At 45.8% G+C, this 26,130-nt stretch overlaps 1 protein-coding gene across 2 annotated transcripts in view; it reads left to right on the top strand.

The window, feature by feature from the left end:
* ACOT7 (acyl-CoA thioesterase 7) overlaps positions 1-26,130 on the top strand; it is a 1,181,269-nt gene that overhangs the window by 413,701 nt on the left and 741,438 nt on the right. For both annotated transcript variants that reach the window (XM_085608889.1, XM_085608890.1), the window contains exon 4: positions 11,020-11,111. In XM_085608889.1, the coding sequence (XP_085465015.1) occupies positions 11,020-11,111 (92 nt within the window). The remainder of the gene's footprint in view (positions 1-11,019; positions 11,112-26,130) is intronic.

Genomic DNA, 26,130 nt, shown 5'->3' with positions numbered 1-26,130 from the left:
CATGATAAACTGTGCCTCTCGCATGGATGGGGGGAGAACTCCAGTCTGTTTAGCCTCCTGCAAGGTGTCTAATAAACGCGGAAGGAGAATATCGGCGTATTTCTGATAGAGTTCAACGGGCATTCCATCCAGGCCAGACGCCTTGCACCGGGCCATAACCCGTAGGGCTTCCTGCAGGTCCTCCAGCTGGAGTGCTGCCTCAAGTTCGTCTCTCTGCTCGTCCGTAAGTTGCGGCAGTGGGACACCCTGAGGGAAGTCACCCCCCACCAGACCCCTCATTTCTAGTAGTCCCGTGGTAGATATCAGCTAGGTGTGCGAATAGAACTGCGTTGATGCCGACCTGTGTGTTAACCATCCCTCCCGCAGGGTGACATAGTGTTAGAATTATTGGGGGTAGGCGGTCACAATGTGAGCAACCACGAGAGAAGTCTCCCTGACCTGTCACCCTCTTTATGTAGTAATTGCCGGTATTCCCTGCGGGTCAAGCAATCCAGTTTATCCCAGGTCTCACCAACTGTACGTTAACCCTGTAAAAGGCCATCCGAAGGCTGATCCATCGCGCGGTTCTCGCGCTGCAATTTGGTCAGCTTTTCCTCTGCCCATCAGTTCCAGCTCTAATCGCCTCCTAGTGCCCCCCACTCTGGACACGCAGTCCCCTCTAGTGACCACTTTGAATGTATCTCATTAATTGCTCCTAGTTTTAGTGGTGTACCAGTTCCCATCAAAGTAATATACTATGGTTTTCCTGAGTTCTTCTCTAAAGACCTGGTCTCGTAGTGTGGATGGTTGCAATCGCCATAACGGGACTCTCGGCCTACTCCTCTCAGGTTCCCATTCTAACAACACAGGGGCCTGATCCGATAAGAAGTGGCCCAGCACCGTAGTCCTGCCCACATTGCCACACACTTCTCGGGAGAGTCAGAAACGGTAAACCCTGCTGTAGACCTCACGGGCCGCTGTATAGCACGTGTACTGCCGCTCTTCCAGGTGCAATTAAAGTCACCCGCCCGTACTACTGGTTTCCCGATGTACGGTAGAAACCGGTTCTCCATTTCGCTAAAGAAGTCAGCGTCATCTGTATCTGGGGCATAGACGTTCACCAGGCACACTTCCATCCCATCTATATCACCATGCACTATTACGTATCTACCCACCACATCAGCTTCATAGCTGCGCAGCTTAAACGGGACCTGTGGAGCTATCCATATAGCCACTACCCTGGCATAGGAAGAGAAAATTGATGCGAACGATTGTCCCCTCCATTTTCTGTGAAGTTTCTGTGTCTTGATGTCTAGTAGGTGTGTCTCCTGTAACATAGCCACATGAGTACCCTTTTGCTGCAAATATGTCTGTATTCTTCACAAACGAATTTAGCTCTCTCACATTCCATGTTATAATATTGTAGTGTCCCATGGCCAATAGTAATTACCAGTCCCAACACTTATGCTATCGACCTGATTTCTGCCGCCGTCGCTGCCAAATAACTCCATATCCTGAACATTTGAAATGGCCAACCGCTGGGTAGACACTGTAATAAACCAACGTGCATCCCCATGTAGTCCCCGAACTCAAAACCCCCCGCCCAAATCTTGAACCTCGTTAACAATATTACAATTCCCATCTGTACAATTAAAATCAATAACACAATCAATAATACACTCGTGCTCCACTCATACATCATGTCCCTCATACTACCACTGCTACTACACATTGATACGTCTGATTGTCTCCTCTATCAGGTCAGAGGGTTGCGCTCCGCCAAGACCACCGGGGCATACGTCAGCCAAGCCCTCCCTAGCCCACCGTAGCCCAATCTTCATGCGCTCCCATGCATACCTCAGCCATCCACATTCAATCACATCTACAAATGTGTTACCAATCGAACAATACCTCTTCCCAGTAAATAAGGAGAGTGAGTAAAGGATACAAAGTAAGAGCAATAGATGGGATAAAGAGCCAAGAGAGGGCGGGTACAGAGGGAAAGCGAGAGGGTAGACGGGGGGGTGTGGCTTTGGGGGCCCAGTGTCCGATCCCCACAGTGTCTCTAGCACCCTGCTCTGAGCGCAGCCAATTTTATCTCCTGTTAATCGCAACAACAACTCTGTTTAATGCTGCGTGTGAGGTCCAGCCTTCAAGTGCCACCTATGGCTGATCTGGTGATGCAGCAGTTCTCGGCAGGTCTTGTGTCTCAAGAGCTCTGGAGCAGAGGGAGGAGAGTGGGAGTGAGAGGCCAGGGTTCCCTCGGTCTCCACTCGGTCTCCACTCAGGAGCTAGCGATGCGGCTTAGATGCGACCCATCCACAGGCAGGCCTCCCGAGGAGGGAGGGGTAGGGGCTAGAGGAAGCAAGTAGGTCCCAATCCATGGCCTCGACTTGTGGATGAGATGGGCCGCCCTCGTATCCCCTCATGGCCAGCTCGATCACCCCCGCCACCGGGTAGCCAGATCGGTAGAGGGGAGGGGGGGAGGGGGGGAGGCGTTCTCCCCACCACAGATTCCAGACAGGAGTGCCCTGATCAGACAATGATTTAGCCACTAGTCGATTCAGGGCTCCTGTCTGCACTCGCGCTCGGGCACCGCGTCTTATTCTCACCTCGGGTCCGCAGGCCTCAGAGCCGCCAAGGGAGTCTGCGAGCGCCAGGGACGCCCTCGGTCTTTCGATCGGTCCGTCTTCTCCACAGTAGGGCCACCTCTCGGGCAGGAACCGGCGGCGTCTGCAAGGTCCAACATGCACGCCTCCACCATCAGCGTGGCGCGGGCCCAGGCTGCCGTCAATCGTCGCCTCCGGAGTGGCCCTCAATTATCGAAGCCCCCCAATATTTGGCCAACGCTTTTGTAGGAATTCCTGGTCGTATATAACACACCATACACTTTGTGAATGTGAGTGATTAACTTTTATTAATCCAGAGCGCCGGGACACATCTGAACGCCGCTGCGCCTCCCGGCTATCTGGCGCGAAGCCGTGCCTATTCCCGGCATGCCCCGGGGCGCGCTCGAAACACTAGAGCGCATCGCTACTTATCTCCCCCCTTTAGCCCCTAACAATACAAGGCCACTAGCTGGCCTACACTTTTACAGTCTTACTTGCTGCGTGTGTCAAAGTCCTCAAACCTTCTCGGCATCTTGATCACTCTGCCCGATCTCGTACAGTTCTGTTCTTGCAATTGAGCCGATCTTTGGCCCCCTGTCGGGAGTTCTCCACCTGCTCCCAACTCTCCCCGCATCTCTCCTTCCTTTGCTTTGGCCCCCACGTTCATAGGGTAACTTTGTCTGGTCGTTTCTCCTTCTCTGCTTCCGCCTGAGGCGTTCTGAACCTCCATGTTCCTCTTGGGAGAGGTAGGCCCTTGCTCTCTGACCTCCGGACCTCCTTGTATCTCAGGCTCACATCCCTCTTCAGTGATCGGTGCCCTTCTGTCCTCCGGATCTTCCCACTTCACAATTTTATTGCACTTCGCCATCCTGTCTTGCGACCATATCTTCCCATCACTCAACAGAGCCGACCTGGCGTAGGGTTCTACCACCTGCAATGGTGGGCTGAATTTGCTGTCTCCTTTCCTCCTCAGCGTAGCTTCTTTCACTCTTACCCACTCTCCTTTCTCTAGGGTTACTTCCTTGACGTTGCGTCGTTTGTTATAGTACTCGGTGTACAGGGCTTGCGCCTTGTCCAAGTTGCGCCTTACCACTGCGGGCGACCATCTGCTTTGCACCAGGAGTTGTTTCCACGCTAAGTTGTCCTTCGTGAAAGGGTCACGCCCCCGTAGGATCTTGAACGGACTGTACCCGGTGTTGGTCGGGGTGATGCGATACACCCACAGCATGCGTTGGAGCTCCTTTTCCCAGTTGAGCCCTGCACTTATCGCCACTTGTACCGACCCCATAATCACCCGATTAAACCTTTCTGCGAGTTCGTTCCCTGCTGGGTGGTAGATTGGCGTGTGTTTGACCTCTATCCCATTTCTGGTCATGAAAGCGTTCCATCTCGCTGATACAAATTGTGGGCCGTTGTCACAAGTTATCACTTTTGGTATTCCTTCCCTCAGGAACGTGGCCGTGAGGAATGCTAATACAGCCTCGGTGTCTGCCGTTTCACATACTTCCACCTCCGGCCATTTAGAGTACCTGTCCACTAATACTATGGCGTATTTGGACACCCCTTCTGCATTCAGGATTGGGCCCAGTATGTCCACGGAAAACATTTCCCATGGGCTAGACAGCCCAGGGAATTTTCCCAGTGGCGGGCGTAATAATGTTTGTGTTTTGTCTGCTCTACTGCACTGTTCGCACATTCTGACATGTCTTTCCAGCTGCCCATCCATCGCTGGCCACCAGTATGCCTGCTTCGCTCTCGCCTTGGTCTTCATGACCCCATGATGTCCTTTGTGTAGAATAGTTAGGAGATGGCTCACCAGGGATTGCGGCGGGACTACTTTATCCCCTCTCAGTAGGAACACTGGATTGTCTCCAATGGATAGTTCCTCCCGGACTTCCGAGTATTTCCTCAGCTCACTGTTGAGGTGCTTTTTGTCAGGCCATCCTTGGGTCACGTAACTTTTCACTGCTCCTAGGGTCTCGTCTGCTGCATACGCCTCTTCCCACTCTTGTGCGCTGACTGATCCTTCATGGTCTTGGGTGATTGCTACCATGTATTCCTCCCATTCTGAGGATTCTTGGTCTACTGCTGGCTCCATTGCGGCTGCTCTGCTCAAAAAGTCAGCTACCTTGTTCTTGGATCCTAGGAGGTACTCCACGTCGTACACATAATCCAGCAGCCTCATCCGATGCGGGGGGTTGCATGCGCATGTCGGCTTGAGGTCAGGACTTTCACCAGTGGTTTGTGGTCGGTGCGGAGCAGAAACTTCGAGCCCCACAGAAACTGTCTGAATCGTTCCATTGCCCAGACTGTTGCCAGCATTTCTTTCTCCATTACACTGAATTTATCTTCTTTGGCCGCTAAGGATCGCGAGGCAAAGCTGACAGTGGTGATGTCTCCGCTCCGGGATTTTTGCATTAACACCGCCCCCAGGCCTTTGTCACTGGCGTCGGTGGTTAGTATAGATAAGGCTTCTTGGTCGAACCCCTCCAGGGGAATAGCTGTACAGATGTCCTGTTTTATCTTCCCGAATTCTTCTTGCTCCTCGTGTGTCCATTTGAAGGCGTTCTTTTCTTTCAGAAGCTGCCTCAAGTGGTGCGTTTTGGTCGCGAAATGAGGGACGAATTTACTGTAGAACTCCGCCATGCCTAGGAAGGACCGAACATCTTCCTTCCTTGTTGGTGTTGGTGCTTCTTTGATGGCCGCCATGTTCGCTCGTTTAGGTTCTATACCTCTCCCACTGATTTCGTGGCCAGGTATGTCACCGATCCCACTCCAAATCTACACTTTTCCCATTCCGCCGTGAGTCAGTTTTGAGCTAATATCGCCAATACTGTGTGCACTTTCTCATTGTGATCTTCCTTTGATTTCCCCATGATGAGGATGTCGTCTTGGAAGTACTGAACTCCTTCCACCTTCTGGAACAGCCGATGCATGAGTTTTTGGAATACCGCGGCAGCTGAAGCTAGGCCGAACGGCATCCGGAGGAACTTGTAACAGCCAAAAGGCGTGATGAATGACGTCAGGTGGTTGCATGTGGCATGCAGCGCGATTTGGTGGTATGCAGAGGTGAGGTCTATTGTTGAGAACCACTTGACCCCTTTCGTTTTCGCCAACATCTCGTTTATCCGGGGCAACGGGAACTTGTCTACCAAGATGTTCTTGTTGAGTTCCCTCAAGTCCACACACAGGTGTACCTTCCCATTGGGTTTCTGGGCGACCACCAGTGGTGCGAGCCATTCCGCACTCTCGATCGCTTCTATGACTCCGTTTCTCTCCAGTCATCGCAATTCCTCTTGGACCGCTTCTCTGCTTCTGAAGGGGATGTTGCGAGCTTTGTGGCTTACTGGCTTTGCCCCGGCCTTGAGGCGGATTCTGTGCGTGAATTTCGTCATCCGTCCTATAGTTCCCTTGAATACTTCTGGTTATTCCGTCTTCCATCTGCTTTCTCCGTGCGCCTGTTCTGTGTCAATCATCAGCACTTGCGTGGTCCCGCCAAGGTTGAGTTGTATCCCTAAATTTCCTTGGTCCATCCATCCTAGTACGGAAGGTCCCTTCTCTGCCACATACAGTTTTCCCTCCGCTCTTCATCCTTTGAATTCGAATCGTAGCCGTCGGTACCCCACCATGGGTATGGGTTCTCCAGTGAACGTGACTGGATGGATGTCTGTGGGTAGTAGCTCTTCTCCTACCCTGGGCCTGAACTCGTTTTCCCATATGGTCCTTTGAATAATTGTGTATGGGGAGCCAGAATCCGCCACCATGTTCACTTGTACACCACCGATCTCCATCTGTAACGCTGGTTTCTTGGAACGCGTGCAATTTACTCCCAACACCTGGTCGTCAATGCACAGGACTTCATCTTCTTCGTCTCCCTCTTCCTGGGCTTCATCCTTACCCTCTGTTTCCTGGGCAACGTACTTCACCTCCGTCCTGCTGAGCTTGCGCCGGCACACTTTCTCGTAGTGCCCCATTATACCACAGTAGGAGCATTTGGCTCGGAATGCGGGGCATGCTCTGTCATTGCTACCATGTGTTTGGCTGCCGCATCTGTAGCACGTGTGTTTGCTCTCTCCTTGCGGTCTCTGGGTTCTCGTGGCCTTCTGAGGGTATTTCCTCTGGTACTTCGTGTTGGTCGGTACCTGTTGCCTTGGAGTTTCTGCTTTGCTTCTGTCTGATATCCTACAGACTGGTGTTCTGTCGCCACTCTCTCTTTTAGCCGCTTCTGCGCATCTTTTTTGATAGTTCTGCCTTCTTCACCAGCGCCACCACCTCTTTCAGCGGGGCATCGCTGTTGACCCACAGCTTCTCCTGTATGGCCGTGTTGGCTGTGTGCATTATGATCTGGTCTCTGATGAGTTCATCATGAAGGGTGCTGAATCTACACGTCAACTTCTGTAAAGCTGATACGTACTCATCTATCGACTCTCCCTTGCCCTGTTTTCTTTGGAAGAAGTTGCATCTATCTGTGGCCGTGCACACCACGGGGCGGTAGTGAGAGTCTAGATCTTCCAGCGTGTGTTGGAACACTTCCGTGTCCTCCGCGGGTCTGGTCACCTTCACTAGGCTGTCGTATACCCTGATGCCCTCCGGGCCTAGGTTGTGTAGTAGTATTTTCTTTTTCCTTGAACTGGAGAACTCTCCATCACCTTATTCTTCTAAGGCCTCGAGATAGTTCAAGAAATACCGCTTCCAATCTTCCCAGGGCATCGCCGGTTCGCCTCTCTTTGGTAGGAAGGGGACCAGGTTGGTGAGAGACGTCGCCTGTGCACACATCCTGCCCCTGTTGCGTTGGACCAAGCTATGTCTGCCATCTGTCTCCGTTGGGCTCCCTGGGGCCTGTCACTCGCCTGATCCGCCGGGTTGTGTGAGTGAAAGGCTTCCTTGCCCTCTTCGCGATGACCCTGGGGTCGCCAGTTCTACTGCTCCCCTTTAGCTTGCTAGCCGCAGGTTGCCTTCCTCTGGCGCGCACCCTGTCACTCTGCTTCTGACTGCCTCCCCCTCCTGCTCCCACGTGTCGCTTTGCGTGCAACTCTGCGAGTCTTGGCCTGGGTTCGGCGGAAGGGTACTCTCCCCGGGTGTTGCACCCTATGGGGCGTCCTGCCTCTTCTATGGTGGTGACTGGGCCCTTCACTCCTGGCCTGGGGCCTCTGGTGTCTGTGTGGGCTCCCGTGTGGCTCTCACCTCTATGGAGTCCCTGGCCGCGCTTGTTGGCGCTCCTCGTGCTCCCCCGTGGCCTGAAGTGGTGCTGGAGAACTGCGCCGGACCTCTCTGCTCTGTCTATTTGCCCGTGGTGAGGATGCACCTCTGCCACGCTCGGGGTGTTGCCAGGTCCTGGGTGTCTGGGATTCTTGTTGCTCCTAATTCTTCCTCTCTGGAGTCATCCCATCCTCGTCGCCATTTTGTAGGAATTCCTGGTCGTATATAACACACCATACACTTTGTGAATGTGAGTGATTAACTTTTATTAATCCCGAGAGCCGGGACACATCTGAACGCCGCTGCGCCTCGCGGCTATCTGGTGCGAAGCCGCGCCTATTCCCGGCATGCCAGGGGGGCGCTCGAAACACTAGAGCGCATCGCTACAGCCTTCCCATCAACAGTTGGGGCCGAATTCGAGGTAGGAGAGTCCGGATCAGCAGGATATCATAGAATTCTATGCTTTAGGGCACGGAGCTCCTTTAGGCAGCGTCCGCTCCTGTCGCCATCTTGGCCACGCCTCCGATGCCAAATTGTTAAGCCATGTCAAATAGCTCAGGGGATTGGAAACTATTGTAATGAGCCATTTCTCTCATGATACAAGATGGCAAGCTGACCGGCCATATCAAGTAGCTCAGGACAGTGGCACTAAGTGCGAGGTGCTAGACCTCTGGGCCATTCGGAAACATGCTTAACATTCAAAGTGCAAGGTGCAAAGATGCCAAATGATTCAAAGCAGAACCTATATAAGTTCTGCCGCTTGAAAAGTTAGGTGCAAATTCACTGAAGTGTATCATGCTGATACGTCAAAGATTGTAAACCGACATTTCTATCATTCATTTTGCATTTAAAATATGAGGTGCAGTTTTAACAGCGTTTATAAGCAAGCATTTCTTTCATAGTGCAAGGTGGCAAATTATCAAGCCATTTCAAAAGAACAATCTTAAGTTTGTACTTGAGTTTATCAAAAAGATCTCCCCGGAAGAGGGCAAGAATCTCGCAGTAGTCTTACCACTATAGCAAAAAACATGCCAATTGAGAAAGACAATATCCTTTATAAAATTTCGTGTAAGGGATTCCTTTGCATGTTCTGATGGGGCGATAGTTTTATGATTCCAAAGAAGGCAAAGGCTCATTATAATTCTAGGTAACTGAAGTTGTAGTAATGTGGTAAATCCTCTCCAAAAAAGGAATTGTTTTCCCTAGGTAAACATATCACATATTCCAATACTATGTTTAGAGTAAACTACAAATTGTAGGAATTTATTTATTTGATTGGAGAAAGCAAGAGTAGATGTCTCGTCACACAATGGGGTGATCTCCTTAACCTGACTAATGCCTGTGGGACCACCTATGTCTGCTGGGTAGCCAGGGTCCTAATAATACTTGCTCACAACAAAACCTTTTGAAACTTTCTACAGCAGTGTTCTTCTGTACATTGGCAAGAGTAAAATGAGGGCCCATATTTTAGTCTCTGACTAAAATAGAGAGATCCTGTAAGAATGTGAAGATTATTAGCTCTCTAAAATACTCCACCTGCTCTACATCTAAGTTTCTGATTATTATACAAATATTAGGATTATGAGCATTTTTGTGGGCAGTGCCTCTGCCTTTATTTCAACATTACATATTCACATTGATGTTTAGCAGTTGTTTTAAAAAAAAAAAGAAACTAAAAAGCCAATCATGCCCATGAGAGTTCCCTAAATGACAGAGCTGAAAATGCTCTCTGAAATCTGTTGCAGGAAAATAGCTTTCTTTTTGCATGTCCATCCTTCTTTGTAAGAAACGATCGAGAGAATCCGATATCTACCATAAGTAGGGCTAGGCAAACACACCTGCTCAGTGTCAGAATACCCTTGCAGGTGATAGTGCAATTTACATATATAGATAAAATAACATAATCACTGGATGTGAGGAGAAAGAAGAGCAATGCAGCTCTTAAAAAAATTAAATAACCTCCCTGCCCAGTTGGATCTCCATTTGTACACTTCAATATTTCCTCAGATATGCACCACTATGTCCTTCAGTAAAGCTTTCATTATGTCCTTCAGTATAAATAGTTGACCAATCTCTTCTTGTTGTGTAATATGAATTTATTGTCTAGGGACCACCTGTGACATCGGATCTTTGGTTTGGGCTCACTGTCCATATAGCGGTTACAACTTCATATTATATCCTCCTACACTGTCTAATCAGGCGCTTTATCAGAGAAATGCCACAGAGCTTCTGAACTAAAACTCTAATGACTTTTTACTCATTTAAGACATTTCAGCAATGTACTGATGCTTACAGATTACAGAATATGACAACCTGAAGCTTTAACACAAAATGTGGAGATTCTGTTCCAAGCCAAGAAAGTGGTTTTGTATCTCCTTTTCAAGACTGCACCTTATATATCTGTAGATTAATTCTTTATGAGTAGCGGGTATTTTCCTTTTTCAATCAGTTTAGACTAATTAATGAGTTTAGTGGACTCTTCATAAAGTTATGCAATGACAACCCCTTCTAATACTTCTGTGGCCTCCTACTCTGTTTCTGCATTATCAAAGTGAGTCAGCAGAATATTTCTGAGCTATTCTTAATCTTCCGGCACTAAACATCCTAGAACTTAGTTTGATGGAATGATGAAGTCATAGTTTCTCTAAAAACATTTGGCGTATCATGTCAGATTAGGTTGATAAGATCCCAGAAATATTATTAGTCTGATTTAGAGTTGGTTTATTTGGAGAAAATCCCTGGTTTATTGGAGGAAGTGCTAAATCGGTAGGAAAATCCACTGCTGAAATTTCCTGTACCATAGGGACGGTATTATGGAGGAAATTCATCCAATGAATTCTCAAAATATAGCGCTCTCTCCACAAATATGCATATTTTAGTTTTCACCCAATTGTAAATCAGGATGTAAATGATCAGATTTTTATTTTCCAATTAACACTTTAACAGCAGATTCATACTAAGCAACAGATGCCCAAGTTGGTGTCTTTATGATATTTCTTGTTTTATATTGCCCTTATGCAGTGCTTTAGCTGTTATCAAATGCTTAAGAATCCAAAAAACAACATTGGTTCTGACTAAATCCTCCCATATGTGACTATGTTTGTGACAATACTCTTTACTGTAACCTACCTCTAAGTTGGCATATGTACTTATAGTACTGGTTTCAGTTAATGAGTTATACATGTTCTTATTTATTGTTTGCTCTGTTCAATCATGACTCTTTTTTTTCTAGGTGCCAAAAAAATGACTAACAGAGCAACTCTGTGGTATGTGCCTCTGTCCCTAAAGAATGTAGACAAGATAATCAATGTACCCGCTATTGAGGTAAGTGAAGTTCTTCACCCATCCATGTATATGTTACTTAAATGTTTCTATTGGTCAAAAGTAGTATTAATACTTGTGTGCTGTGAATATAAGTTTTAATGCTAAATTTGTACAAGGTTCAAAACTCATTAAGATCATCTTGCATGTATATCTCAAAAGCCTTAAAAGCATTTGTAAATAGATTAAAATATTCACTTAATGAATCGATTACAAATGTATCACAGTTGTTCATGATCTTACCCATTCTATTCTGGTCATCCCAAGGATGCTGGTCTCTTAATCAAGTATAACATTTTGACGAGGAGTGACAATGTAGTATTAAATTCAATATGACATTATCTATTGACTGAAGAGATTGCCAACACGATTAGCAATTTCTGTTTGTTATTATAAAGTTTTAATGTTGTATGCAATCTTTTTACCTAGCCCCTGTATCTATGAGAAACAGCAGATGACCATATCTAATCCTCACCGCTGTTGCTCTGAAACAAAACGAGCCGATCACTTCTTACTATTTCTGACTTGTACTATGATCAGTGCATGGACTACATGAACTCTGAAAAATCCTGAGTTACATCTATAAGGTTTAGGCACTGCAATACATAAAAACAGGCTCTGCGCTGAGCCAGCGTAAATGTTCTTGATGGGGCCCCAACTCCCTCAAATTTTAAAGCGGGAGCATGGATCAAAGGCTTTTTGCCTGAAGGATACGCATATCATCTAGATCTAAGATATCCCCTTTTTAGATGACCATTCACAATTCTATAGAGAACCAAATGGGTTTTTAAAAATGTAAACATTATTGGCTTTACAACCATGAATATGGTAGTATGCAATGTTATGGTAATCCCAGGTGTTCAGCAAACTGAAAAAAAGCTTGAATAGAAAGTTGCATGCACTGAAGTAAATATGTTTAATATCATTCGCAGAGCTGCATTCTTGCTTTGTGCCATGAAGTACAGGTGTATGCTGACAGCTGACTAGAGACTGACTCGTGCATAAACAGATGTGACATGGTGCATTAGGATATGCGTTTTTGAACTGCATCCTATACCATGGCAACAGACCTTCATGACTGGAGGTGTTCTATTTATAGTACGGCTTACATTTATTTAGAAAAGCTTCGTTTACCCAACTTGGAGACAGGGGAAAAGGATAAGGGAGCAGCAAATGCAGCGCAGTTCTTTACTTTGTTAGGGAAAAAAGGATAAAATCCTTGTGAACATTTGTGGAAAATTTGCCAGCGGGTTGGCAGACTCTTATCAAAACAAGCACTGGAGAGGCTAGAATAGGCACATGCTAGTTCTCTTATTTTTCCCTTATCTTTTAAACCAGTTCAAATTATTTCCAAAACACAGGATTTATATTTTTGTGTCTTGAAGTAGGATTTCCCATTTTTATTAGCTGGTATACAATAATTTTGTTACATGCTAACAGGGGAGAAAGTTGTAAAGATTTAATTTTGTTGTTTTTCAAAAGTGAAGTTCATTCGAAAAGATTAATATCTTTAGCAGCTGGTGACGGAAAAAGAATCTGCAGGAAACCCATGGCATAATCATAAAAAGTGCTACTTTTTATATTTTAAGCCATGACGATGAAAATAAATGTGGTCCAATAAAAGTTTTGTAGAGCTACTGTACTGATAAACACACATTTACACATTTATTACAATAGGGCAAAGGGCACATTTGTTTTTATTTACACAGAACACCAAAACTGACATGGAAAAACATGGTTTCCTGTATCACATATTTAGCAGGGAAACATATCTCCATATAGTTACCAAGCTTCTTCCATTTGACTTTATCTTACTGTACAAATGTAACATCCTGATTTTTATTCAATAAGCTTGGTAAAACAAATATGCATACAAAATTAAATGGCCTAAACCATAAATGCAGATGCTCAGAGTATAATATGTTATTTACTACCAGTGGGAGTGAAATCATGGCCAATTCCAGGCTTTGCCTCTTGTGAATCATACACCCCGACACTCAACAGTGGTTAAAAATAGCATAAAGCACTCAGCGCAGCAGCATACATCCTATTTCAAATGCTAGGCTCCTTATGGCTCTGGGAGTCAACGTAAGATTTTTCAGTACAGGGGCCCCTGCCTTGTAGAAACATGAAAACAACAATTCTTCTTCCAAACCTTTTGCCTTCTTACCTCCTGTTTAGCTGAATTCGGTTTTGTTGTTCTTAGGGATCCGTGCACTTTACCACTGCTAACCAGGGTTAAAGTGCTTGTGCCCTCTCCCTAAAACATGGTAAAAATGGCTTACACCTAATGGACCTACTTAATTTACTTACAAACCCCTAGTAAAGTGGTATACCATATACCCAGGGCTGGTGATTTAAATGCTACAAATGGGATCTGCAGTACTTATTGTGCCACCTACTTAAGTAGCCCATTAAAACATGTCTCTGTGTCTACCTTTGCAGTGTGTATGTAGGGCAAAAGCTTGTAGCTAATATAGACCACTGGGTGTAAACTTCCTGATGTGTCCGGTTAGGACAGGACCACCCGAGACCCCTGTCAGAAGTACCTGTCTGCAAGACAAAGCGGTTTGTGTAGTCTAGACTACGTAGCACAGGTTTGTTACATAAAGCACTCTTCAAGTGCTCAAGACACCTTTGAAGAGATGGGGACCGCATGGAGATTTTGTTAGGATTGTTTTTCTGCAATAGGTCAGTTGAAGGGGCTACTATTTCCGAGAATCTCAGGATGAAGCAACGATAATAGCCTATAAGCCCCAGAAATAATCTGACACCCTTTTTTGTCTATGGGTCAAGGCAAGTCTTTGATTGCTTGTATTTTGTAAATTTTAGGGCAAATCTTTCCGTTCTGTGCTTGATAGCCCAAATAGTTCGGAGAGTCTGTGGCAAGATAACATTTATCTGGATTTGCCATGAGCCCAACTTGTCGAAGAGAAGTGAACACCGCTTCTAGATGTTTGTGGTGTTGCTTCCAGGATGAGCTATAAATGATAATCTCATCTAGGTAGGCGGCTGCATATCCTCGTTGTGGCTGCAAGAGGATGGCAATCAGACTTTGAAAGGTCACCGGGGCACCATGTAAACCAGAAGGGAGTACCCTACCCTGAATTTGTATAATCCTGAGGGAGTAGAAAATGCTGTTTTCTCTTTTGCAGTGGGTGTCAAGGAATTTGTTAGGTCTAGAGTGGTGAGGTAGGTCTCAGTCCCTAAATTCTCAATGAGTTCATCCACCTGAGGCATGGAGTAGGTATCATCTTCGAAAGGCTGTTCAGTTGTCCGAAGTCAATGCAGAACCTCAGGGTGCCATTCTGTTTTGGCATGAGTACCCCAGTGGAGTACCAGGAGGCTGTTGGATGGTTCTATGATGCCCCCCCATCTAACCTCCTCTTCCATGGCGTGTCTTCTAGCCTTTGGGATTGATATGGTCTCAGACAGACCACTCACCCTTTTTCTGTGTATATGTCATGCTGCACCATGTATGTCTGTCCGGGAGAACGAGAGAATACATCCCTGTTACGGGTCACCATTGTGAGGAGTTGGTCTTTTTGTACAGGAGTCAACTGATCACCCATTCGTACCTCCTCTGTGCCTACAAGTATGGATTCAGGGTGAAAAGAGATTCACAGTGGTTGTGAATCAGTCACCAGTAAGACCGTGTGGGCTGAACCCCCGGGACCACTATCCTCCTCCCACCATTTTAATAGGTTTATGTGATATATTTGTCCTTTCACCGGGGGTGGGGTACCTCCAGGCGATAAGTTACAAGGGTTATTTTGACTGTCACTGTATAGAGTCCCTGCCACTTTGCCAATCGCTTGTTGTCCGAGGAGGTTATAGAATGAGCGCCCACCCCCGTCAGAACCCTGCCCGAATCAGGTCATCCGAGTGGAGCAGTAAATTCTGTGACATTAAGAACCCCCCTTCACTCAAAGAGATTAAGGGTGTTAAGGCAGGCATTTGGCACAAGGAAGTTCAAGATGGCCACCAAGAAACACAACACAGATCAGCACTCTAGTGTTTCTAATCAGGCAGCAGTTGTGGAATGTCCACAGGAGTCTCCTTTGGAATCTTGCACTTCACTAAAGATTCCTGAGGAGAAGGTTCCTGGTTCTTACCTCGACGTGAAAGTTTAGTTAGGGTAGTGGTGTTGTGCTGTCACTGTCGTATTTAGTTCGTCGTGACGGTTAAGATTCCATTGGAGAGACGCTGTTAATTTATTTTGAACCAAGTAAGGATTTCCTGTCAAAAGAAAAGGTTTGTGAGGGAGTTTGCACTATGTTATAGTGAAGTCCTGTGGAGTCTGCGCAGTAGTTAGTAGCGGAGTTTAGAGTCTGCGCGTAGTATAGTAATCCTTCCCTGATTCTGCGCAGTAACAGTTTAGTCAGAGTGTGTGAAACGCAGTGTTCCACGTTTGCACATGTCTGCTGGTATAACAGTGGTTACAGTCAGTTCAAAGGAGTACGAGAGGAATTGAGGTCTAAGAACTAAATCGATTGTTCATAGGTACCTGGAGGCGCACTTGGTAAAACAGTACCTGGCGTGTCAAATGAGTAAGGGTATTCAGTATTTTGGAATCATAAGCATTTAGTCTGCCTTGATGATATTGTTCTATTAGAGTGAATAGGGTACACAGCAGCAAGCGCCTAGTGAGTTTAACAATAGGAGATTGCATACTCTTTTTCCTGCTAGTTCTTCACTTACCTGATAAAGATAGAAACACAGTCATTCTATTTGAGTCTTCCAAAGAGAATGCATCTAGAAATAAAAGAAGAAAAAGAACAATATAAAAGCAGCCTTAAAAATATTTGCAACCTGCGAGTAAAACGATTAGCTCTTAATATAAGAAACAACATGAGCTCTTTTAGTCACAACAATAGAAGAGGAGCAATAGCCAAGGGAACAGTGGGTATGTACAAACAAATGTAGTATTGAAAAGAGGTAAATCTAAAGGTAAATGTTAAGTGTAGAAGTAATTTAAATGGTTTCTTACAGTTACTTCACCCATGCTCAAAACTTAGAAGACAACAGTAGGAAGCAGAAGCGAGCAAGAAGATCTGGAGAAAAATACTGAAAACTTGACTGTCTCTTGTCTGTCCCCTCCCCCTTTCCCCCCTTTGAGTTGTCTTGGCGTGCAAATTAAGATTGGCACCAGAGAAGTCAAAGAGGGGCATTGGGTTCAAGTGTCTTTTCTGCTCCTGTGCAAGTGTGTCAAGTGGTTGTGACACCCCCCCCAACGTAGCTTGCTATTATGGTCATACATCGTTTGTTGCTTCTCCTGTGCTTTTTCCATATAGGATCACACATCCTCCCACAGGAATATAACATCTCTTTGAGGCTATGTGCATATTCTAGAAGGTTCGACCCCTCATCGGCCTCTGCCTGCCATTGTTCTATCGCCATATCTAATAGGGTTCTGGGTTGAAGGCCAAACACCAACTCAAAGGGCCTATGCCCTGTGGAGGTCTGAGCATGAGTGTGGATAGCAGAGAGGGCTAGCGATAGTTTTCTGTCCCAGTCCCTCCCCGTCTCGGACACAGATTTCCTCAAGATGGTCTAAACCGTTTGAGTGTATCGCTCAACGAGACCATCAGTCCGTGGGTGATACACAGAAGTTCTTAACTGGGTGATTCCTAACAACTGACAGACCTGGGACATGAGTCTGTACATCACCGGAGGTCCTTGGTGTGTAATGAGCTCTTTGGGAAACCCCACCCTGGAAAAGAATGTGATCATGATCTGAGCTACAGTTTTAATTGTGATGCTGGACAAGGGAATCTCTCAGTATCTTGTTGCATAGTCCACAAGGACTAATATGTATTGGTGTCCTCATGCAGATGTAACTAGGGATCTGACCAAATCCATGCCCACCTGTTTGAAAGGAACATCTATATTTGGAAAAGGTCTCAGAGGAGCCTTAGGGAGTTGACACCTGGGACAGGTCGCACAAAAGCGGTGGATTTCTGAGAAGAGTCCTGGCAAATAAATGCATCTTAGAAGATATTCTTCTGTCTTCTCCCTACTGTAGTGGCCACCCCCATCTGACTGTGTGCTAGGTGAAGAACTTGCTCCCTAAAGGGAAGCGGTACTAAGAGTGGGTAACAACCTCCCCGGTTTTCTGGATTCCCCGATACAACAACCCCTTATTTGTCTAAAATAAGGGTCCTACCTGGCTATCCTCTTCAGTTATGGCAGTGTTCCATGCTTGTTGTAGGTTGGGATCCTCTCGCTGGATGGCGCAGAAACTACACTACACATTCCCTGCCATCCCTGTGGAAGGAACTGTAGGGTTAGGATTAGCTTTACCTGCGAGGATATATAACCGGTTATGTCTGCATTTCTCGCTGTGACTTTGGCAATTTTTATTCTTACCCCCACTTATGGTCTCTTCTTGAAAGGGCTCCTCCCTTAACCAGACCATGTCAGGATCAAGTTGCTCTACAGTAGCCAGTAACAGGGAAATGTCATCATAGTCAGTACCTATAATAATTTCTTCTACCAGTTGGGGTACAGCACATCACAAAGTGGTTCTTAGAACAAATCCAAAATTCCTGCCAAAAGTCATTTCTCCATTCCATATTAACGAATCAGTCGAGCTACCAGTGTTCTTCCCAAATCCGGACTCGGTAGCTGAAAGAGCTCTTCATACCTTAGATGTTAAAAGAGCCCTGCTGTATTACATTGACAGGACCAAATCTTTCCGCAAAACCAAACAATTGTTTGTTGCTTTCTCTCCACCACATAAAGGCAACCCCATTTCCAAATCAGGGATAGCCAGGTGGATAGTTAAATGTATCCAAATATGTTACCAAAAAGCTAAACGCGCTCTAACAGTTCCTCCTAGAGCGCACTCAACACGCAAAATAGGGGCTTCCATGGCATTCTTAGGAAACATTCCCTTAGAAGATATTTGTAAGGCAGCCACATGGTCTACAACACACACCTTCACTAAACATTACTGTGTTGATGTGCAAGCCAAACAACAAGCTTCTGTGGGTCAGGCTGTCCTTAAAACTTTATTCCAAACTGCTGCAACCGATACAGGTGACCACCTCTAGGGGAGACACTGCTGTATAGTCTATCCTAAGTGTGTGATCTGCAGCTCATATGCCTCGAACGGAATATGCTACTTACCAGTATGCATCTGTTCTTGGCATGTAGAGCTGCAGAGCCACACACGCCCACCCACCTCCCCGGGACCTGTATCTGTTCCAGCATTGCCTTAATTAGACATTACACATGGACATCCTTTCTTATTCTTACACACTCCATCATGGCGAAAAACAATCTGAGGATGGAGTGGATGCCCGTGCGCACTGTAGTCCAAGGGAGGAGTCACCTATCTTGTGACCAAAAGTCTTCTTCCGAAGACAACAACAACCTGCAAGCATCCGAGCCCAACACCAGATGGCGATCTTATCCTAAGTGTGTGGCTCTGCAGCTCTACATGCCAAGAACAGATGCATACTGGTAAGTAGCATATTCCTTCTTGCACATCAATTTTTCCCATTTTCTACACGAAAAGAAAAAAATTCCTCTACGAGAACCCACAATCCTTGGGTACCTTTAAAATCTATAGGATCTTGGAAAAAAGGATGCAAATTTGCAAAGGATACATTTTGTGTAAAAAAATGTATACAAGTATAAGCAGGGACTACCCCAAACATCCCCAAAAAGGCTCACCCAGGGAAGGGAGGCCTAGCTGTGATGTGGCTAAAAGAATGACTGACAGAGAGCCTCACGCTTCCATTATGGCCATCTTCAAATGCGTTTTGTTATGTTTACAAACCTGTTTCAACAAAATCCTTTCAAAGATTCTCATTGCACATGGTTGTGGATGCACAAATATAGATGGCCATTTTGGAAAACCATTTTAAGATGGCTGCCTGGCAATAGCATTACAACAAACAAATGATGGACGGAATGTTGACAATGCAGACATTCTTCCCCAGTTAAGAGATCTGGGTTAAATCCATCGTTCTTTTGCCCACTACACCACCCCAGTTTAGACATGGCCATATGCAAATCAGTCTTGACCCTGTGCCTCATGGGAACAGTCCAGCCCGAACTGCCAAGCCATGTCTTCCCTGGACCGGAATCAGGCATCCTAGGACCGGTTTCTGGCTATCAGCCGTCATCAGCCAGGATAGCTTGACTCCAGTGGCGTAGTGAGCACGGCTCCCACGTCTGGGAATACCCATCCGACTTAGGGCGAAAAGCGTTACAACAAACAAATGATGGACGGAATGCTGACAATGCAGACATTCTCCTCCAGTCAAGAGATCTGGGTTAAATCCATCGTTCTTTTGCCCACTACACCACCCCAGTTTAGACATGGCCATATGCAAATCAGTCTTGACCCTGTGCCTCATGGGAACAGTCCAGCCCGAACTGCCAAGCCATGTCTTCCCTGGACCGGAATCAAGCATCCTAGGACCGGTTTCTGGCTATCAGCCGTCATCAGCCAGGATAGCTTGACTCCAGTGGCGTAGTGAGCACGGGTCCCACGTATGGGAATACCCATCCCACTTAGGGCGAAAAGCGTTACAACAAACAAATGATGGACGGAATGCTGACAATGCAGACATTCTCCTCCAGTCAAGAGATCTGGGTTAAATCCATCGTTCTTTTGTCCACTACACCACCCCAGTTTAGACATGGCCATATGCAAATCAGTCTTGACCCTGTGCCTCATGGGAACAGTCCAGCCCGAACTGCCAAGCCATGTCTTCCCTGGACCGGATTCAAGCATCCTAGGACCGGTTTCTGGCTATCAGCCGTCATCAGCCAGGATAGCTTGACTCCAGTGGCGTAGTGAGCACGGGTCCCACGTCTGGGAATACCCATCCCACTTAGGGCGAAAAGCGTTACAACAAACAAATGATGGACGGAATGCTGATAATGCAGACATTCTCCCCCAGTCAAGAGATCTGGGTTAAATCCATCGTTCTTTTGCCCACTACACCACCCCAGTTTAGACATGGCCATATGCAAATCAGTCTTGACCCTGTGCCTCATGAGAACAGTCCAGCCCGAACTGCCAAGCCATGTCTTCCCTGGACCGGAATCAAGCATCCTAGGACCAGTTTCTGGCTATCAGCCGTCATCAGCCAGGATAGCTTGACTCCAGTGGCGTAGTGAGCACGGGTCCCACGTCTGGGAATACCCATCCCACTTAGGGCGAAAAGCGTTACAACAAACAAATGATGGACGGAATGCTGACAATGCAGACATTCTCCCCCAGTCAAGAGATCTGGGTTAAATCCATCGTTCTTTTGCCCACTACACCACCCCAGTTTAGACATGGCCATATGCAAATCAGTCTTGACCCTGTGCCTCATGGGAACAGTCCAGCCCGAACTGCCAAGCCATGTCTTCCCAGGACTAGAATCAAGCATCCTAGGACCGGTTTCTGGCTATCAACCGTCATCAGCCAGGATAGCTTGACTCCAGTGGCGTAGTGAGCATGGGTCCCACGTCTGGGAATACCCATCCCACTTAGGGCGAAAAGCGTTACAACAAACAAATGATGGACGGAATGCTGACAATGCAGACATTCTCCCCCAGTCAAGAGATCTGGGTTAAATCCATCGTTCTTTTGCCCACTACACCACCCCAGTTTAGACATGGCCATATGCAAATCAGTCTTGACCCTGTGCCTCATGGGAACAGTCCAGCCCGAACTGCCAAGCCATGTCTTCCCTGGACCGGAATCAAGCATCCTAGGACCAGTTTCTGGCTATCAGCCGTCATCAGCCAGGATAGCTTGACTCCAGTGGCGTAGTGAGCACGGGTCCCACGTCTGGGAATACCCATCCCACTTAGGGCGAAAAGCGTTACAACAAACAAATGATGGACGGAATGCTGGCAATAGCAGTCACAAAATAAAAATAAAGAAAATGGCTGAAGCGCTAGTAGATGCAGGGTAAGTGGTCAGAAAGGGGTTGGAGAAAGAAAAGGTCATGAGGAGGAAAATAAGCAGATAGAGAAGAGAGGGCGTTGACATTTTCGCTCCTATTCACTGCAAATGAGCAGGATCTGACTTCAGCAGTACAGCGATACATCATCCAGTTAAAACACTGTGAGATCGAAATGCTCCTGGGTGGGGCAAACACAAGATTATGGAGGAAAGTCATTTAATCAGGCGGAGGGATGTGACACGGAAATCAAAGCTACCCAGTTATGAACTGAAGCCCACTGCAAGTATAGGTCTTGCCAGCAGACAGCTAAACCTGTGTGTATCGGAGTCCTAAAAATGGGGTCTAGCAAGAGTTTGGAATTTCATCTTATTTGTGTACCTCCAACTAACACCTACATAACACATTTTCATTTATAAAGGGTGTATCTATGCACACATTTAATGCTGAAAGTCGTGCAAGCATATATTTCAAATGCCAGTTTCTACCAGCTTTTTCTTGAAATGACACTCCTTGTTTAGTTCAAATCGTTGCCATATGGTATTCATTTGAGTAATCAATGTGAGGGTATGTGTCCTAGTTAGCTTTCTGATTTCTCCCTTAAATGAAATGTTTGATTGCCAATGACTGTTCCAGTGTTTTTGTGGTCTTGCTGCAGACAGCTTTATTTGTCCATTGCACACAGCATTGTATTCCATACTCTGGCATCCACGTTTATGCTCTCTCATTGAATGGCTTTGTAGTCTATTTGAATCTTGTTCATGGTATGGGTTGATTTTCTGTCCGTACTGTGTTTGTTCCTCCCCTGGAGCATAGGTCTTTTACCCTAGTTTTCGTTGTTGACTGTACTCTGTACAGTTAGCCACTTTAGGCTGTCTCACTGTTTTTATTAGCATTTTTTACCTAATCCTGTGTGTACGCTCTTCTCCTTTGATCACAATTTTTTCTTATCCTATGATGTCCTCTCTTGTATATGCACATCCTTCTCTGTTGACTGAGTCTCCCACCTCTCATTGTCCATGTTCTCATCCACTCCCTTCACTTTGCTAGTCTGATGCTTGTATATACCCCCTACACCCAAGCCCTGCCCCCTTATGTTCATCGTCATGCTCCACATCTCGCTTTTGTGGGTGGCAGAGAGGAGCATGCTCACACTATCTCTCGTATGTGACCCTCCCGAATATAGCATGTTACTACGCATGCTATTACATTGCATTCCATTACAACGCAGCTGTTACAACGCAATACCTTTACATCGCAGGTCATTAGATCGACTTGCTCTAGGAGGCGCTCTGGACATAGGAATAGTATAATTTACTATTCCAAATCCAGCGTGTACAACAGTAGGGAAGGTGTTGGAATAGTAAATTATACTATTCCTTAGTTTAGAGCGCCCCCTACAGCAAGTTGATCTAATGACTTGTGATGTAAAGGTATCGTGTACTAACAACGTGGTCGTTATAACGACCACGCTGTAAAAGCACCGCAATGTAATGGCAGCGTTGTAAGCGCTTTGTCCCAGCCCTCTCACCCTTATATGACTCTTTACACTCACATTTTGGTCTAGTTGCTCTACTCACCTCAGCTACTCCTGTCTCTGTACTTCAGAGCGGGTATAGCTGGTCTGAGGAAACCAAGCTTCCCTTGTTGACCCATCAGTTTAGGGCACGCTGTGTATGGCCCCGGGCAGCAGCGTGGCCAATTGGTGGATGGGAGGTCTCCACAATTACTGTGCTTCTCTAAGTCAGCAGTCCCTTCTGATGCCATGCCTTGCATCACTGTGTGTTCTTAGGCTCCACGGAGGGCGATGGTTCACCAGTGATGCAAGGCACTCTGTTTAGGGGCAGGCATTTTTGTGGGGGGCTATGCTGGTTTGATCTGGTGGCTTATTTGTGAAAGCATGTGATGTAAGTAACCTCTCAGTGATATTACAAAATTGATATTGAAGTTTATCTTTTAAATCTATCATCAGTTGATGCTTTGAAGGTATCCAGCATCATTTTGTTTAGATGGCGCAGCTCCATTTTTGGCAATTTATGGAATTTATAACAAGGATGTCGGGCGACTTTGGTGTTTGAAAACACAACGGATGCAGCCATTTTAATTTGATTATTGAAATGCAATGTGGCAGCCATCTTGAAAGTATAAACAGCAATGATTTCCTTGCTGTCTTTTGTTTTAATATACCCTCTTGGGCACTTTTAAAGCTGATTGGGTTGCTTGCTGAACATTGTCATCCGAGACTGATTCGCTTTGCCATTGCTTGTTTGACTGTGATCGCTCATTGGGACTTATGTGCTAACAGAGTATCTCGGACAATAAGAAAATAGGAAAAGTAAATGTCAAACTATGGCAGCCTTCTCTTCATCCACAAAATTAGGAAGTATAAATGAGGTTTTTATAGAGGAATACATATACAGAGAAAAGAAATGGATTACAATTGCGCCTGATAATCATTTAAAATAATTACCTATCCTAATTTTGTAACACACCTTGGATATCTAAACAAATTAAATGAGAATATTCTTTATGATGACATTATGTTTCTCTTCTGTAATGTATACAATGTAAAACCTGTACCAAAGAAAGTAAGATTTAAGTAAAGTGGACGTGTTAAAGTAACATATTTGGAATTTGACAGGTATACATTTGAAATGCAATGACCTTATAATATTTTCCAAGGTCTAGGTATTTTTGTTAAAATAAAAATACGTGAAGGATTCCTGTCCTTATTAAAATTCCAACTGTATGATTCGTCTTTCTGCATTCCAGTGTATTCGATAATAAAGCCAGAGAAAATGGAGCCAGGGCATAGCATCGACTCTCTTCCATGATTCCGGATTTATCTATAAGCTAGAAGAAATGATGGATGTTTTTCATTTGCATGGAATCTAAAAATATATGCATTTATGAGGCAAGATTATTGTCAGACCTGGGAAATTTAATGAACGTCTACTTGGTTATAAATATTTAAACGCATATATGAGAAAATTCATCAAACCACCAGTTGCATGGCAGTATTTTCATTGTTCTGTACTCATGTAAGAGTGGCTCTCGCAGAGTGAAGGATCCTCTCTTGTGTGCATTTCCCCAGTAATTACATCTATGAGGGTAGCATCAGACCACAACTGGTCACCTTAATGTGCTATTTTGTGGGAAGACAAATTGCCCCCTGAAAGCAGGCTACTGGGTGAGTCTCACCTTAATTGAGTCTCACCTTAATTGAGCCCCACCTTAATTGAGCCCTGTTTTCTAATAAATTCAGAAATGTAGAAGCGACGATGTCTGTCTCCACCTTCATGCACTTTACCAACATTATTTATTGACAAACAAACATTCCCAAGGGTACTCCTGGAAAGCTGTGTCAGGTGCAGATTTCCACTTGTGCCCTTGGGAGTGTCATGTGATTTTTCAAGGGGGCTCTATTCTTCCTTTAAAGAGTGTTCCATTTTAGTCATCAATTTCCCTGGAATATGTTAAGGCACACAAATGTTCTTGTTTGTGGGCGTTCACACACTTCTGAGGGTAACTTTGCCCCGGAAAACCTTGGAACTTCCATGTTCCCACTTCTTGAGAGGGATTCACAGGTGTACACCTTTTTATTTTTTTAACCAATTTTTATTGATTTCAAGGTCACAAAATGCACTTCATACTATGCCATCAAAGAAGGATGCTAATACAGGATGCCCGATGCAATGAATATCAGTCTATTTATTTATTTGAAGATATTTATATAGCGCGAACAAGACCCCATAAGGGTAACCGAGCGCTTTCCATCTTGACAGTTCAGCGGGAACACCCCGTCGTAATCATAACACAATCAGAAAAGAAAACAAACATAGCAGATCATGATAATCATAACAAATCGAAGGGGAACAAAAGAAAGCCAATGCATCTTAAGGTGATTGAAAGCTAGCCCAAAAATGTATTTTTGAAGGAAGCCGTGGAGTTATTAAGTCTTATTTGAGTTGGCAAGCCATTCCAAATTCTTGGTGCAATCCCCTAAAAAATGCTCGATTGTAAGTATTCTTTTTAAGGAATTTTGGTGGTTTGAGCAGTAAGGTGCTAAAGCCTCTAGAGAAGTGAGAGCCCCCAGAAAGCTCAAGTTTTTGTGCAAGATAGATTGGGGTGTTGAAGTGTAAAGCTTTATGCGTCATGCAGACAATTTTTAGATGAATCCTTGCTTCATACGGGAGTCATGTAAGAGATTTCAACTCAGGCGTGATGTGATGATAGCGTTTGGAGCCTGTAACGAGCCTTGCAGCGGAGTTGAGAGAGGCCCTAAGTGGTGCAGTCTTCACTCTAGGAAGGCCGCAGATGGTAGCACTACCATAATCCAGTTTAGAAATCATTTCTGAAGTCGTAATGGGGTAGGAGCGGTTTTATTTTCCTTGAGACTCTCAGTTGGAGGTTCTCAATTTTGGTGAGAGCACTGATGTGCTTTTGCATGTTCAAATGTTTGTCGAGCATTATTTCCAGAGAGCTCGCAGAATCAATGATGTATGGAGTGCAGTCAAGAGCTATGAGTTGATGCATCCATTCTTTGATGTCTGGGGAGTGATTGGCTGGGGCGATTAAGGAGAAATTCTGTTTTAAGGGCATTTAGTTTCAAGTGATTGAGTGTCAACCAACTTTGTATTTCCTGAAGAGTTGAGTTGAGGGACCTTATGTCTTCGAGGGGAGAGGTTACGTTGCTAGGCAAGGAGCTCTTGAAGACTTGCAAAGACAACGGGGAGGCTGTCCAGAGCCAGGCGCTGCATCCGGCTGCAATGAACTGATGGCGAGAGGGAGCAAGGCAAACTGGTGCAGGGTGGGTAGTAGTAGCAAATGAGGTAAGCGCTGGGGGAGAGGGGACAAGACCATACCTCCACGCCCTCGGTATGCGAACCGGAGGGCCCCGTGTCTCCAATGCGGCCTGATCATCCTCCACGGTGAGTAGAGCGTCAAGGTGCGGACGAGGGGGGGGGGCTGGGCTGACCTCCTCTTGCAGCTGTGGCATAACCAGGGCGCAGGTCAGGTGCCGCTGTGGGGGGGAGGCAGCCTCCGGCTAACTAGAAGATGCCATGGTGCGATCGCCACTCCACCATGCGCTAACGCTGCCACCACAA

This window comes from Triturus cristatus, chromosome 1_2 (genome assembly GCF_964204655.1).
Source record: "Triturus cristatus chromosome 1_2, aTriCri1.1, whole genome shotgun sequence".
In the NCBI taxonomy this organism is placed as follows: Eukaryota; Metazoa; Chordata; class Amphibia; order Caudata; family Salamandridae; genus Triturus; species Triturus cristatus.
This window is presented reverse-complemented; position numbering and strand designations above follow the sequence as displayed.